At 46.7% G+C, this 15,130-nt stretch overlaps 1 protein-coding gene across 4 annotated transcripts in view; it reads left to right on the top strand.

Moving 5' to 3' along the window:
* FLNC (filamin C) overlaps positions 1–15,130 on the top strand; it is a 211,156-nt gene that overhangs the window by 144,214 nt on the left and 51,812 nt on the right. For all 4 annotated transcript variants that reach the window (XM_086918860.1, XM_086918861.1, XM_086918862.1 and 1 more), the window contains 2 exons: positions 2,669–2,842; positions 13,931–14,093. In XM_086918860.1, coding sequence (XP_086774986.1) covers positions 2,669–2,842; positions 13,931–14,093 — 337 coding nt within the window. The remainder of the gene's footprint in view (positions 1–2,668; positions 2,843–13,930; positions 14,094–15,130) is intronic.

The following is a 15,130-nucleotide window of genomic DNA, read 5'->3' on the forward strand; positions in this document are numbered from 1 at the left end:
TGATAGTCTGATGCGGTATATACCCAAGAGCAGTTTATGCACGGATTGTGAGCATTTAGATCACAATTTGATAAGCATACCATTTTGCTGTATGCACACTTTGTGCACTATTTTTGAAAATGAGGAACAGGTCACAATATTCACCTGGTGCAATTTATTTCAGCTGAGTTTTCTTTATGAATCAGGTTATAGTCAATTCTAAGTTATGGTTGTGAAATTAGTAGACACTTTATGGTTCAAAACATGAGAAAAGTTAGTGAAGGGTAACACGACTTATTAAGAGAAGTTAGTTTCAATTTAGTAGAAATTCGCTCAGAAAGGTGGATTTTTCTAACCAATGGAGCAGTAAACTCCAGGATTAGCCTCCAAAAGCAGTTCTTCATTGTAATACCTGAAAACAGCATTGGCTCTAGCTCCTCAATGGAGAATGAGACATGATGATCAAGTGCACTCGACAATATCCATATAGGATTGGTCCTATACCACTGTAGGGATTGGACATGATACTCGAGTGTATCCAACTCAATTTGTATAGTGCTGATTCCTATATCACCGAAGGGGATTGGACATGATAATCAAAGGTATTGCGCTACACTAATATGTAGGCTGGGTCGTGTCCACTGCAGGGGATCAGACACGATGATCGAGGGCATCGCACTCATTTAGTGCAGTGTTTGTTTCTATTTCACAGCATGTGACTGGATAAGAGGATCATGAACATTCTACTACACTTGTATTGCCCTGGTTCATATAGCACTGATGGGAATTGGACATAGTAGAGGACATCCAGTTAAATGATATTGTGCTGGTTCCTTTGTCACTGCAGCAGACTGGACACAAGTATCACGGCAGTGCTAGTCCATGAGTGTAGTAATAATAGTTCCTTTAGTGCAGGAGGGTGTTGGGCATGTGTATCCGGACACCTTAGTTCAGGAGTATCGTGATAATTCCTGCACCATAGCAGGGGCTGGGAATTAACCTGTGGGCCCAGGTACTTTGTTGTGCTGGGCCTACCAGACCCCACCGCAGCATGGACACTAGTATGTTATTATATTGATGATTCCTGCATAAAAGCACAACTTTGACACAGCAATCCCGGGTGCCCAAGAATGTTAGTCCCATAGTGGTTCCTGCACCACAAAAGAAGGTTGGGCAAACAGAATCACAGTCCAGATACATTAGCATAAAGGATGTTCCTGCAACACAGTGGGGGTGGGATATGATTATTCAGGGTCTTAATACTCAGCAAGGGCTGAGTGATGCAGCAGGGTATTGATACACACATCATTAAAGTACCGGCTTCTGTACCACAGCTGGTGCAGGGCACAACTATCCAGGTTAGTGTCATTGGTGATTCTCCCATACCTACAATCGTGAGATTTTATGACTGAGGGATTTTGGGTGTAATATCTTAAATGTGAAGGAAATGGAAAGGGAGATAGCACACTGTTCTTGGAGGCAATGGGTACGCTGAGTGTTTCTGCGTTAAACAAAGTGTGTTGAGTTGTAGAGATGAGAGTATATGATTGAAGTGGGCATCTGTGTACATAAGGTTAGCACTGGTTCTTACATCACTGCTGTGGATTGGTCACAATGATAAAGGCGATCAAATTACATGAGTGCTATAATTATTATGGTTCCTTTGTTACTGTAGGGTGTTGGGCATGAGTATTCCGGTGTCTTAGTTCAGGAGTATTGTCATAATTGCTGTCCCACAGAAGGGAGTGGGAATTAAACCCTGCTCCTTAGTACCTAAGCACTCTTGTATCACTTAATCACAGCGTGGATGAGCGCTTGAGTGGGAGACTCTATAGAGGACAAGGTAGGTGTTTTGGAAACAAGATGGAGGAATCTGGTCATTACTGAGAAAGAAGGCGGAGACTGGGAGATATGAGTCCTTGAGGGTGGTCAGCTCCGATAGAGATTGTAATGAAATCACTATGTTAGGTCTTTCGCATATCTTGTTCTCAAAATGGGATCTCTTCTTGTGTTGATTTAAATAAACACAATCCCTATGAGAGAAAACACATTTAATTTGTTTCACAGTCTTTTGATTTTTTAATTTTAATAACTAGTTCTTTGCAAGCTTTTCTATGAATGTGTCGGATAAAGGCATGAAATACAATTTTGAATCCCTTTAGAAAATGTAGAAGCAAACCAGAGGAACACCAAAATGCAATTTCTTAGACATGCATACATGGGAGATTGTGAAGTCCAGTAAGAGGTAGTGTGGGACGTGAACTTGGTGGCTCACTTACGGACAAGTTATGAAGCCACTAAAGAGTTGGGGTTAGAAGTAACTTTTAGATGAGGACATGCTGTGTGGATCTGATGTAACTGAAGAGTTGGATTGGAAATGTCTTTTTATGTATCACATGTAATCAGATTCTAAAGTCACTCCACAGGCAGTAGTGGAAACCCCTTTAATGGAACTTTCTTGTCCTCGTTCTTAAGCCACATGGGATTTGAGGTTAAAGATCTATTTGATGGCCTATGTTGCCATTTTCAGAAGCCATAAGAGATGAGGTTTGAAATGATATTAATGGACCACACATGGTCACAGTCTGAAGTGACTGGGGAGGTGGGATGCGGAATGGCTACACTGGCCATGCATATGATATTGGTTTGTGATGAATGATTCAGTTTTTCTCTTTTTTTTTCTCCCCAGGTGTTCTTCGTGAGGTCACGACAGAGTTCACTGTGGATGCCCGCTCTCTCACTAAAACAGGGGGCAGCCATGTCAAAGCCCGTGTCATCAACCCCTCAGGTGCCAAGACAGAGAGCTTCATCACAGATAATGGTGATGGGACATATCGTGTTCAGTACACAGCTTACGAAGACGGTAGGTATATGATCTTGTGGGCTGTACTTTCACGACCCCTTCTTTTTTAGCTGGTTTACAAGAAGCTCTTTTCCCCTCCTGTTTCCATGGTAAACTTACAGCAGTATGTGATACTGTTCTGGTAGAAAACAGAGAGGAAATACACTACATTTGAAACTGCTGTACTAAACATGGAAAGTAATTTATTAAAATGTATATTTCCTATGCCATAGCTTGTTTTACCACTGCATTCATACCCTTCCAATTGGCAACGTCCCGTTTCATAGGCCCTGTTTTAGAGTTTTGCGAATGGGATAATCCGTCACAGATGTGACGGATATCCTGACCGCTGTATTATAAGTACATTATATCCTATACTAGTTGTAATGCAGCAGACAGTATATCTGTCATGTTTGTGGCAGAGTGTCTCATACTGCTATCACAAGAGGAGAACTGGACGCTTCATTCACTGCGCTGCTGCGCAGAATTTCACGACCACTACTGCCATGTCCTTTTGTAGTGGTGGAGTATCTTTTCAGCCAAAGTTTAAATCAGGCCCTAATAAGAAGTGCAAACTCCTTATGATGCCTGAATTAAATTACAATGTTTCGTTAGCAAGGGACCCTCCACCTCCGTACACCCAGCCCTCCTTCGACAAATAAATCTTTCTGGCAAGCTCTTCGCTCAGCTCAATATTTGAGGTCCTACTTCTGTATCTCTGCCTGAGCGAACCAGACTAACACAGCCAAACTATCCTTCACCTACAACTGTTTTGCACCCAAGGACTTTAGTGCTGTCGAAAAGGCTTCCAGTGGTGTCCAAGATAGGCCCTACAGAACTAAGCCATATATGTTCAGGATTTTCTAATATGATACATTTAAAAAGTGGGAGCCGTAAGTGCTTTAATTGGAGAAGGGAAGTAGTAACCGGATGCCCATAGTTTGGCCACAATAACAGGATGTCCTCTGTATGGGCAATAGTTCTAGGAAGTTCTCAGAGCAGGCAGTAGTTTCAGGGTGTCCTACATGAGGACAGCGGTTGTAGGATCTCCTCAATGCAGGCTGTAGCTCCAGGAAGGCTTTGCTGGAGGCAGTAGTTGAAAGGTGTTATCACAGTAGGCAGTAAGTCTAGAAAGTTAGGGGCAGATGTATCAAGATTCCATTTTGCGATTTCTAAATAGCAATTTTTAAGGAATCGCTATTTAGAAATCGCAAAATGGATGTATGTAAAAAATCGCTATTTTTTAGCGATTTCTTAATCTTCCTTATTTGCAAATTCGCAATTTGCGAATTCGCAATTAAGGAATAATTTCCCATTCATTCCTATGGGCCACAGGCCCATAGGAACGATTGTGAAATTAATCTCAATTTGCGATTCTCAATTTGCTAATCGCAAATTGAGAATCATTTCAAGGGTGCAGGGGTGTCTCAAGGACACCCTGCTGCACCCCTGAAATGTACATGTGTGTGCATATGGCGCACATGCATGCCCTATGGGCATGTGTGTGCGTCACATGCCACTTTAAAAAATGCCAAATTGTGCATTTTTTTAAAAATTCGCAAATTAACATCAACTACAAGTTGGTGTTAATTTGCGATTTCTTAACCAAAATTCCCAATTGAAAAATACTACATACATAGCATTTAAGGAATCGCAATATTGCGATTCCTTAAATGCTATGGCAAAATAAGGAATCGCACATTTTTGCAATTCCTAAATTTGCGAATTTTTGATGCATGCCAAAACATGCAAATAGACTGTTTGCGATTCGCAAAGGCCGAAATTCTGCGTATTTCGGCCTTTGCGATTCGCAAACGGCTTGATACATCTAGGCCTTAGTATTTCTAGGACATTAGTGCAGGCTGTAAGTGCACGGCCTCATCAGTGTGGACAGTAGTAGTACCAGGTCTTGTTCCGTGCCACCAAGTTTCAGGCAGTCCTTGCTGCAGACAAAATTTTCAAGAAACCCTCAGTGTAGGCATGAGAAATTCCAAGAAATCCTCAATGCAGGTGTTAGTATCAGAAAGTATACAGAGTAGGCGAATCTATGATGCGCTTCAAGTAAGTCTTCAGAGGAGGGAGTAACTCCAGGAAGTCGGACCTGGAAGAAGTGGTAGTAGTTCCAAGAAGTCAAGACCTCAGTGCCACAGTATTTTCAAGAAGTGATTGGTGTAGGCCCAGCGAAGGCAAAGTTACAGGAAATCTTCAATGCCAGCAATACTTTGGAGTGTAAAACCTCAATGAAGGAAGTAGCTAAAGGAATGTCTCAGTGCACCAGAAATTTCTCAGTGCAGGCAGTAGTTAGAGGAATTCCTCACTTAAGACAGAAGTTGCAGGAAGACTGCAGTGCAGGCAATATATTTGGGAAGTTGTCAGGAAAGGCAGCAGTTGCAAGGATTCCTCAATGCAGGCAGTTTGAAGAAGTCAAAAGTTCGTTTGGTAATGCTGTATTCACAAAGGTTCTAGTGCTCCTTTACCACTGGTCTTTTAGCAAGGGCCTCCTCTGCAAGTCAGTACCTCTTCCCCAGCTCAATATGCATACATTAATGGGCCAGCCCAGCTGGATAAAGGGAGTGACAGCTCTGTCCGTTGATAAAAGGGAGGTAATGGGTGCCCATCTGCCTCCAGAAAGGCCACTCAGGCACCCACGTGGTCGCTCTCGACATCTAATTACATCAGACATAGCCTAAATTGGCCCCCCAGGTTGCCCAAAAAAGCAGCCCACAGCTGGAACTCGGATACCGGCCCCTTTGTCATTGCACGTTTTACCATTCCGACCCTGCTACCACTGCATTCATTACGCCTGTCACCGGGTACTGCTAGGGTGGTTCGAGGGGCACCATAGAACAAGCCAGCGAAGCAGCTGCTATGCTTGTATACACGTACTTGATATCCATGAATAGCATCTGCGCCACCAGAAGACACACTCGGCTCTGCTTTTTACGAGTGGCTACCAGTTCTTTCCTGCATGCCGAACATCCAGTTTGTGTTACTGAGTTGGCATAAGACCAACTTTAGGTTGGTACATTTGTATTTTTTGGCTGCCCATGTAGCACGGCACTTGACGAACCATCTCAGCAATGGAAAGAATGCGTTGGCAGGGTCTTCAATGGTACGGAAAAATCTGTGTGCCAAGGCATGGCCAAATGAATGGTGGCAGAATCTGTGTGCAAAGGCAGGACTCGGGGAGTGGTGGTAGAATCTGCAGGTCTAAAGGCAGCCAATAGAAGTGCTGTGTTAAAGTACAGTCCAGAAAGTGGTGCTAACATCTGTACACCAATGACGTGCTAGGGAGCGGAGTGTACCAAGGTATGGGGTGGGGAGAGTTAACAGAATGCACGTGCCGAGACACAACCAAGGGAGCGGTGGAATCATTTGTGTGTCGATGAAGGATCCACTGAGGTGCAGAGCGCCCCTGTGTATCCAGGTGATGGGGTAGGGGGGGGCTGAGTGGCAAGGATAGAGAGTCCATAAGGCAGGCAAGACCCAAAGGTGCACATGGTTAGTCCATTTCCCAAGTGGAGGTTATGGGTGGAGGTAGGGTATTGAAAGATAGGGAAGGCGGGGTGCCTTCAAAGAAGGGGCTCTCTGGTTGGGGAGGGAAAGATTCGGTGTTTTTTAGCAAGGCACACGGAGTGGCAGGCGAGATTGGGTGACAAAGCCAGGCCCAGAAAGGGACGGTGTAGTTTGTGTGCCCTGGAAGAGAGGGGCAGTCATCACGGCAAAGCAAGGGCTCTTTTTTTGTAGCCAGTTTTGAATGTACAAAGCCATACATTTGTTGTCATTGTAGCTGAGGTAGCCCTGCCCACCCTATGCCACACCCAAGCTTACCCCAGCCTGAGGCCTCAAACCGAGCAAGCACAAAATATGGGACATACCTGGGTTGGTAAAGACCTCCGGCTAAACACACTGAACAATCATCCCAACAAACGTACAAGCAAACATGTACACGAAAGTAGTATATTAACCACACCCACGCTAGAAATTATCCAACTCAGACAAAACCTGATCTGTGCTGAAATCCATGGTGTGAAGGTCCCCGAACTCGGACAGCACTATGAGGCCATACTAACGGCAGGACGGCGCAGAACACATCTCTGAGAATGTATGTAAGTATGTTATGTGTACAGCGTGGAGTACTGTACAAGGCCAAAGGCAAGAGCAGACGCTCCTTGTTAACAGCATTGAGATGCAGTGTTCTTTGAAATATTACATGGCATAAAGCACATAAATGTACTGCAAACAGATGGACATGGACGAGCACACGTACAACGAAATGCCCACACGCGAAATATCTTAGCGGTTGCTTGCAGACCCTCAGACACAGAGACCGATATTAGGCAGTAGGCACCCACATGCAACACACGCCATTATTTTAATAAATGTATATACATGCACATTGTCACCTATTGAGACAAATGCAGGCACATATGGAAAGTCCTACACCTACGGAGAGCTTCACACACACTCTTACACACTAGTGTATGCACGAGAGGGAGATGCTGGCAGTAACAGTTCTCGCGCCCCGCCCGGGGTCCCTTCACTCCAGGGTACGTGGAATAAATACTTGTTCATTGAGCCGCGCCATGCACACACATTTCTGCATTTAAGCAAATATTGTGTGGACCAAGCACGCAAATTTGAAACCCAGCTCTCTGCCCCAGGCCCCAGGGAGAGATTTATTCTGTAATGTGAGAGAGCGCCGGGGTTTCCCAGCGATGAAAAGCACATGTAAGCACTATCACAGCCACGAAAACAGAGAAAAATGTGTTCTGTGGCACAACAACATGCATCCTTGTACACTGGTGCTTCATACACATACATGCAACTCATGCACAAACACACACTGGCAAAGAGACAGTCAGACACTCATGGTGCAAAAACTCACCCCTAATGTGAATAGCGGCACTATCAAGCTAAAATGGTGACACACTTTCTGGAGCAAAGAAACACACCACACCGCTCTCCTACAAAGAGCCCTGCATCCTCTGTTTGTCGAAGGTGCAGCTGTTGCACCTGCCCAAGAACCCTCCCTTCCTGTCCAAGATGGGTTCACTCGTTTTTGTAGAAGGCAGATCCACACTACTGTGCAAGATGTTATGCTCCACCACTCCCTGTGCAAAATATACCCAACACTTTATGTGCCAAAGTGACCCACAACATCCTGTGCAAAAAGAGTCTATCATTTCTTATGCAGCAACAGAACGACACTTTCCTCCGCAAAAAGACCCACCACTGCCTGTGCAAAATAGATCTATCACTTCCTTATGCAAAATATATCCAACACTTACAGTGCAAAAGAAATCCACAACTTTCTGTGCGCAACAGATGTATCCATTCCTATGCAAAACGGAACCACACTTTGCTGTGCAAGAAATCCAACCCTTCCTGTGCAATAGAGTTCTCCTATCTCCTGTCCAAGATAGATTCATCCATTCCTGTCCAAAGCCGGTCCCGAAATGTCCTCTAAGGACGTCCAAAGTGCACCGGATCTCAACCCCACTACTGCCCATCCTAGTTCTTTTCTGTGACAAAAACCTATACTCGAGCCTGGTGAAATCACAAAACTTTTCTCTGACAGTCATTCAACCCAAAGAAGCAGTCGAGATCACTGGGTCCAGGTGGTAGATCAAGGCTCCCTGCATGGCCATGGGTCTCCCAAAGCTGGAGAGCACGCGTGACAGGCTGCTGGGACCTGCCTTCAGAGCAATGCTTAGACTGGGCCTCCTCAACTCCATGAACAAAATGCAAGTTTACATGCTGAAGCACCCATCCTATAAGAGGGCGAACTATAAAACTGCAATGAGGAGATTGGTAGAAGCGGGAGGAAGACTGGTCTATTAACTTTGGTAGAAACTGGATATGGCCATGTATCACCGAGACCCTGCACCTTCCATGAAATAACCCCCAGGTCCGCCCTCCCTGTGCCCCATCATCCCCCTGCAGAAAGACAGCACACAACAGGTTTTTGTAAAACTTTTTGGGTTATGGGTTGTAAAACCCCAGCGTTAGTTAATATGAGACCAAAAAACATCACATATTAAAAAAAAAATCACTCAGTATCACTTTACAAAATTAATACGCAGAAACCCCAAAAACCCCAGGCAGTATTATGTTCAATTTGTATTATGTACAATTTTGATGGATGGCTAACCTTAAAATAGACTCTAATACAGAACCATTCCTAACCATATCTAGTCTTGTCACTGCGTATCCAGCATTGAGGCTATGAGTGAGTTCACGACTGTTCAACCTGCGAGGTCCCCTATCTTGGGGGATGGGGCCCACCCTTTGCATCCCACCCCAGAGTAATCTTGCTCACGGGGCCCATCAGGTTACCTACCTCAGGCACCCCCTACACTTTCATTATCTCTCCAAGGGCCTGGGCTAGCTGGCACCCTCGCACACATGCTGGAATTGGCCATAAGGGCCAGTTGACAGCATGCAATACCACAATCCCCACACCCTCTAGCCGACTTACTAAAAAAACACCCACTGGAGGACCCTTTGAGACCGCAGTCCTCCCCTATCCCAAGTAAAAGGATGCCTTTTATGGTATGGACTGGAACTGCCCAACCAATCATGACCTCACCCGTAGACCTAGGGCACAACAATAAATATGACAAGAAACACTGACACCACAGTAAGAAAAAGAGATTAATACAACTGAGCATAAATAGCCAATAACAAACATGCCAACTTAAATCCTGGAGGCTGAAAGAGAAGATTAAGCAACCTGAAATAGGAGAAAAGTTAACACACAAGCAACTACTGCCTAAGGGGGTGGTGGGCGGGACAAAATAAATTATTCTGGTACCCCGGGCGGGGGGAACCAGCAGCGTCTTGCTCGCCGGGCGGTGAAAAGAGACTTCCTCCCCTCTCTGCCACCCGTTTTAAGGGTGGGTCCCGACATGGACTGGATCGGAGACGAACGTCACTGCGCGCTTACGGGCCAATAGCTGCTGCCAATATTGTCTGGTGGTGGCGGCATCATACGCCGCTGCCCCAGCCCCTCGAGCAGGTCCGGCGTCCCGCCCTAAGTGCGGCTACCCCTAATCGGGGACGCATTGGCATTGGTTTAGGTAACAGCTGTTTAATGATCTACCCGTTCTCCTTCAACACATTTCTGAAAAAAATATTGCGAAAGACAGTAGGTCTGAATTTTTAATAGTGAAAAGCTTTTGGTTTTTGAGCATAAAGTAGAGCTTTGTTAATGGTTTTCAGAAAATCTGTGCATACCAGTGGTGATTGGTAATTTTACCAGGGATGGGGTAGGGGGCCATACACACACACTCACTCCCATGCATTCACACACGCACACACACAAGCACAACACTCACTACAAATTACACAGACATTCATACATACACGCATGCACCAAACATAAAACACACATAAAACTTACCTTCACTGCAGCACTCCGAGAGTAAAGCCTCAGAGGTCCCAGGAGGGGGCTGGCCCTATGTCAGCCAGTGAGTGGAGGCAGCAGTCCCTCATGCATCACAGAGTGGGAGGAGGTCAGTGACAAGGTGTCAGTGAACTGGAGCACCCAGGTCCGAGGCAGTCAGTGACGCTCCCTCTCATTACAAAGGGGAGGGCTTTGAGGAGCTTTGCCAGGCTGAGGAGATCACGCCCACGGGACTGTGACATCTTCGGCCCAGTATAGTTGAGCTAAGGCCGCCAGGAGCCTGCACATTTAGCACATGCATGTCTAGCTCCTGGCTGCCTGACCTGAACAAGTAGAGTGTCGGTAAGGCTGACCATTGTTCAGCCTGACAGAAACTCTTCTTGCCTAGAAAATGGTGAGGGGCTTGGCCCCCCCAGCCCATACGAACAGGCCGCTGTTGGGACATACTCCTTTTACTCTTTCTCTCCTCTGTAGCCCCATTTGTCTGAAAGCCCCCATCTTTTGTTTTGTCCTATCTCACTCTGGATGTCCCACCTCTGTCCTTTGTCTGCATGTCCCTAGCTGGGTTTATTTCATCACTTCTCTCTCTGTCTTTCTCCTTCTGCATGCCCATAAGCAATCTCTGTTCCCATACCTATGTCTCTCCATGCACCCTCCCTTTCTGTGTCTCATCTTTCGGCATGTCGTCCTCTCTCACTGTCTCTTTACCATCTTCAAAGCCCTCCCCACCCCTCCTCTTGTCCTCCAGGTACCTTCACATCAGACCAGAAGTGAAGCACCACTTATGCTGTCACTTCCGGCTCCACCAAATGTGGGAGGAAGGCTATAAGAATAAGCATTCTAAAGCAGGTCTTTTTGGATTGGGCTGTAAGAGAGCTAGAGGCACAACCCAAAGTCTTGGACTCATAGAACCTGGCAGTAAAGGTCTTTTGGGCCCTTCTGGAAGGAGCTCGTCTAGCCTGACCATGACCGTGCAGTTGCCAAGGGCATGCTGCGCTCCCTCAAGGTTGGAGAATGCAGTTGCACTGCCAGGGCTGTTATTTTAGGGGTCGGAACAGGACACGAGGAGCTCTCACAAAGGTTTCTCTAATGTCAGATCCCCAGCTGCTGCCCACAATTAATCCTGATCACGGACACCCCCCCGAAGCCCTCCCTTCACGCTTGACAACGACTCCTTCTCTGCATATGACAGGGTCTGGATTTAGATTCAATGGGCTGCGCCGTGCAGGAGCTGGCCTAACGGTGTCTCTGTCTACTGCTTCCATACATGCTCCTATTGTATGTACCGATGGGATGTACAGGGCCATTACGTATTGTTCCACCCTATACGTTTGATACAAAGTGCATAAGTAAACACAGCCCCCTTCACTCCTTCTCACTACAGAAGGGATTTGTCAATTCTTCACACTTTGAGCAAGGTGTACACAGAATTAGCTACCCAGCCAGCATTAATGGTCTCTTAGAAGTGGGTGGCACGCACTGGGTTCATGGGAGCGGCTCTCCGCTCCTCAGTATGTGTCTTCCAACCACCCGCCTCAAGCAGTCTCCCAAGGGTTCCCAGACGACTAATTGAAAGGCTCCTCCCTTTCCCGGCCAAAGTCATCGAGAAGACCGTCAACAGACAACTCTCCGCCTTCCTCGAGACTAAAGGATCCCTCAACCCCTCACAGTCCGGTTTCCGAGCAAACCACAGCACCGAGACCACCCTCATCGCAGCTACCGACGACATCAGGTCCCTGCTCGACAACGGGGAAACGGCTGCCCTCATCCTCCTAGACCTCTCAGCAGCCTTCGACACCATATGCCACCGCACACTGATACAGCGCCTCAGCAACACCGGAATCCAAGGAGCGGCCCTGGAGTGGATCATCTCGTTCCTCGCCGGAAGAACCGAGAGAGTCCGCCTCCCCCGTTCCGATCCGCGGCCTCCGAAGTCATCTGTGGCATTCCGCAAGGATCCTCACTCAGCCCCACCCTCTTCAACATCTACATGAGCCCTCTCGCAGCCATCGCACGCCAACACAACCTTAACATCATCTCCTACGCCGACGATACCCAGCTGATCCTCTCCCACACCAACGACCCCGCCACCGCCAGAACCTGCCTCCAGGAAGGAATGAAAGACGTCGCGGAATGGATGAAGCTCAGCCATTTGAAACTGAACTCAGACAAGACGGAAGTCCTCATCCTGGGACCATACCCCTCTGCCTGGGACGACTCCTAGTGGCCCCCTGCCCTGGGCACCGCACCCAAGCCAAAGGACCATGCACGCAACCTGGGCTTCATCCTGGACTCCTCCCTCACGATGACCAAGCAAGTCAACGCCGTCTCGTCCTCCTGCTTCAACACCCTACGCATGCTCCGAAAGATCTTCCGGTGGATCCCCACCAAAACCAGGAAGATGGTCACCCAGGCCCTCGTCACCAGCCGTCTGGACTACGGGAACACCCTCTACGCTGGAACCTCAGCCAAACTCCAGAAAAGACTCCAACGCATACAGAACGCCTCTGAACGACTCATCCTGGATGTCCCCCGCCACAGCCACATCTCTGCACATCTGAAAGACCTGCACTGGCTCCCCGTCAGCAAGAGGATCACGTTCAGACTCCTCACCCACGCACACAAGGCTCTCCACGACATGGGCCCGAAATACCTCAACAGCCGCCTCACGTTCTACACACCCACCCGCCAGCTCTGTTCCGCTAACCCCGCCCTCGCCTCCGTCCCACGTATTCGCAGATCCACCGCCGGAGGAAGATCCTTCTCCTACCTGGCGGCCAAGACATGGAACTCCCTCCCCACCCACCTACTGCTGACCCTGGACCATCTCTCCTTCAGGAAACAACTCAAGACCTGGCTGTTCGAGCCGTAGCGACTCTCCCCCTCCCAGCGCCTTGAGACCCTAGTGGGTGAGTAGCGCGCTTTACAAATCTGTCTGATTGATTGATTGATTTTAGCAATGTGTATTCATCGCATAGGTTAAAAAGAATGAGTGTGTCACGGTCTGACTGTAGGTGAAGAGTATGGGAGGTCACAATAAGGTGGTCAAATATCAACCTACAAAAATATTGACCCACAGTATTGACTCAATATATCATCAAGGTAAGAAGATGTAAAGTTAAGAAAAGTGTATCTACACGTCCCTGTATGTACTTACCATAACAATATGCTTTTAGTTGATAGTGTTGTTTCAATAATTTTGTGCGATAATAGTGATCTTGATATTGTGACATACAACCAGTGAAGACCACCTTTTCCACCTTTCACTAGCAATTACTACTTAAAAAATAATGTGCATACAGTAACTTTGGTGCAAGGATAGATTCTGCACTCGCTGGTGAAATATCTTCGAGTAATGAGGGCTCGGCATTGGCCAGTGAGTGCCTGCTGCAACTCCCCGCTGCAGCGAAGGAGGCTTGTTTAGGGTTCTTTCTCATGTACTGACATATGTTGGACACATTAAGAGACTCCGGTTAAAGGCATTGAACATAGCAAGTGACCTATGCCTGCACCTCCTTCATTGAAATGTACTGGACACAATGATGGCCTACTAACAGGGCTCAATGAAGTGCATTGGGCAGAGTCATGAACCTGCTCTAATTCTTCACTGAACTGCCCTGGGCATAAAAGGGTTTTTGATGGAAATCTTGCTTCCCTGCTTAATTCCTTCTCCTTGTGACAGGATGTTTTCTGGGTTGCAGGTATGCATTTGGTGGAGGTCATGTATGATGATGTTGCTATCCCCAAGAGCCCATTCCGCGTGGCTGTCACAGAGGGATGTGACCCCACCCGCGTCCGAGCCTATGGCCCAGGACTGGAAGGAGGCCTGGTGAACAAGTCAAACCACTTCACAGTTGAAACCAGGTGGGTACTGCATTGTGATTTGTAAAAGATAAAGTGACAAAAAACAGTAGCTCTTAAGATGGTGTAATCATTTATTCACTAGGAAAAAGTCATGCTTTAATCCATGCTCTGTAACGAAGCCGCTTCCTTCTTCAAAAGTCCAACAGAACTCAAGTTTTGGGAAAATATAATTGCCAATCGTGAGGCTAAAGCCCCGATACTGAGTAAAGTGGAAAATGGTGAGGCAGATACCATTATCACAGGCTAAGGTACATAGCGAGGATGGCTAATTCCTTCTATTCTCAGTTTGGCATTTGAAAAAGAGGCATAACACTTAGGATCAGTATTTAACACACCAAATTCCACATGTTTGTGCATTTTACCCAGGCCTGCCCTCTGATTAATTTAGGCAGGATATTTCTGGGATTAGAAATTAAACCCCAACTCACAATCAGAGCTAAATTGTTGTATGTCTCTTTCTGCTGCCATTAGAAATAAATTCACTTGAACATGAAATGATCAAAAAATTGAAAAATAGTTTTTTTGTATTTTTTTTTATTGTCCTCATCTCACCTTTGGTACTTGCAAAAGAAAGACACCAGCAACCCTTTCTTCTCTCTTGTGCACCCAGGGTCAGGGTCCTTGCTGCACCTGAGCCAACCTGGCTACCCCTTTATCCTGGGGTCCGGTGTAATCATTGGACAATCTCGGAATCGGATACCAACCTCAACTCGAGTGCCCATTCCCAAAGTGGGAGCCAAACTGTGGTATTTCTATTATATATAGCCCCCAACTCAAGCCGTGCAGTTTTTAGGGCAGACTGTAGCCATTTATCATATAGTGGGGGGGGGCTGGGTCTTTCCATAACATGCAAATTTCTCTACGAGCGATAATAATTAGAGTAAAAAATAAAGCAATCTGTTCCTCACTGAGCTCGTTAGTCGTTTCTGAGTCCAACCCAAATATTACCCTCACCCCATTCAGACCAATATTTACTTTTAAAACACTGTCCAGTGTCTCTCCTACTTTTGTCCAAAAGGGACCAATCACCGGGCAAT

Source organism: Lissotriton vulgaris, chromosome 1_1, assembly GCF_964263255.1.
Source record: "Lissotriton vulgaris chromosome 1_1, aLisVul1.2, whole genome shotgun sequence".
NCBI classification, from domain to species: domain Eukaryota; kingdom Metazoa; phylum Chordata; class Amphibia; order Caudata; family Salamandridae; genus Lissotriton; species Lissotriton vulgaris.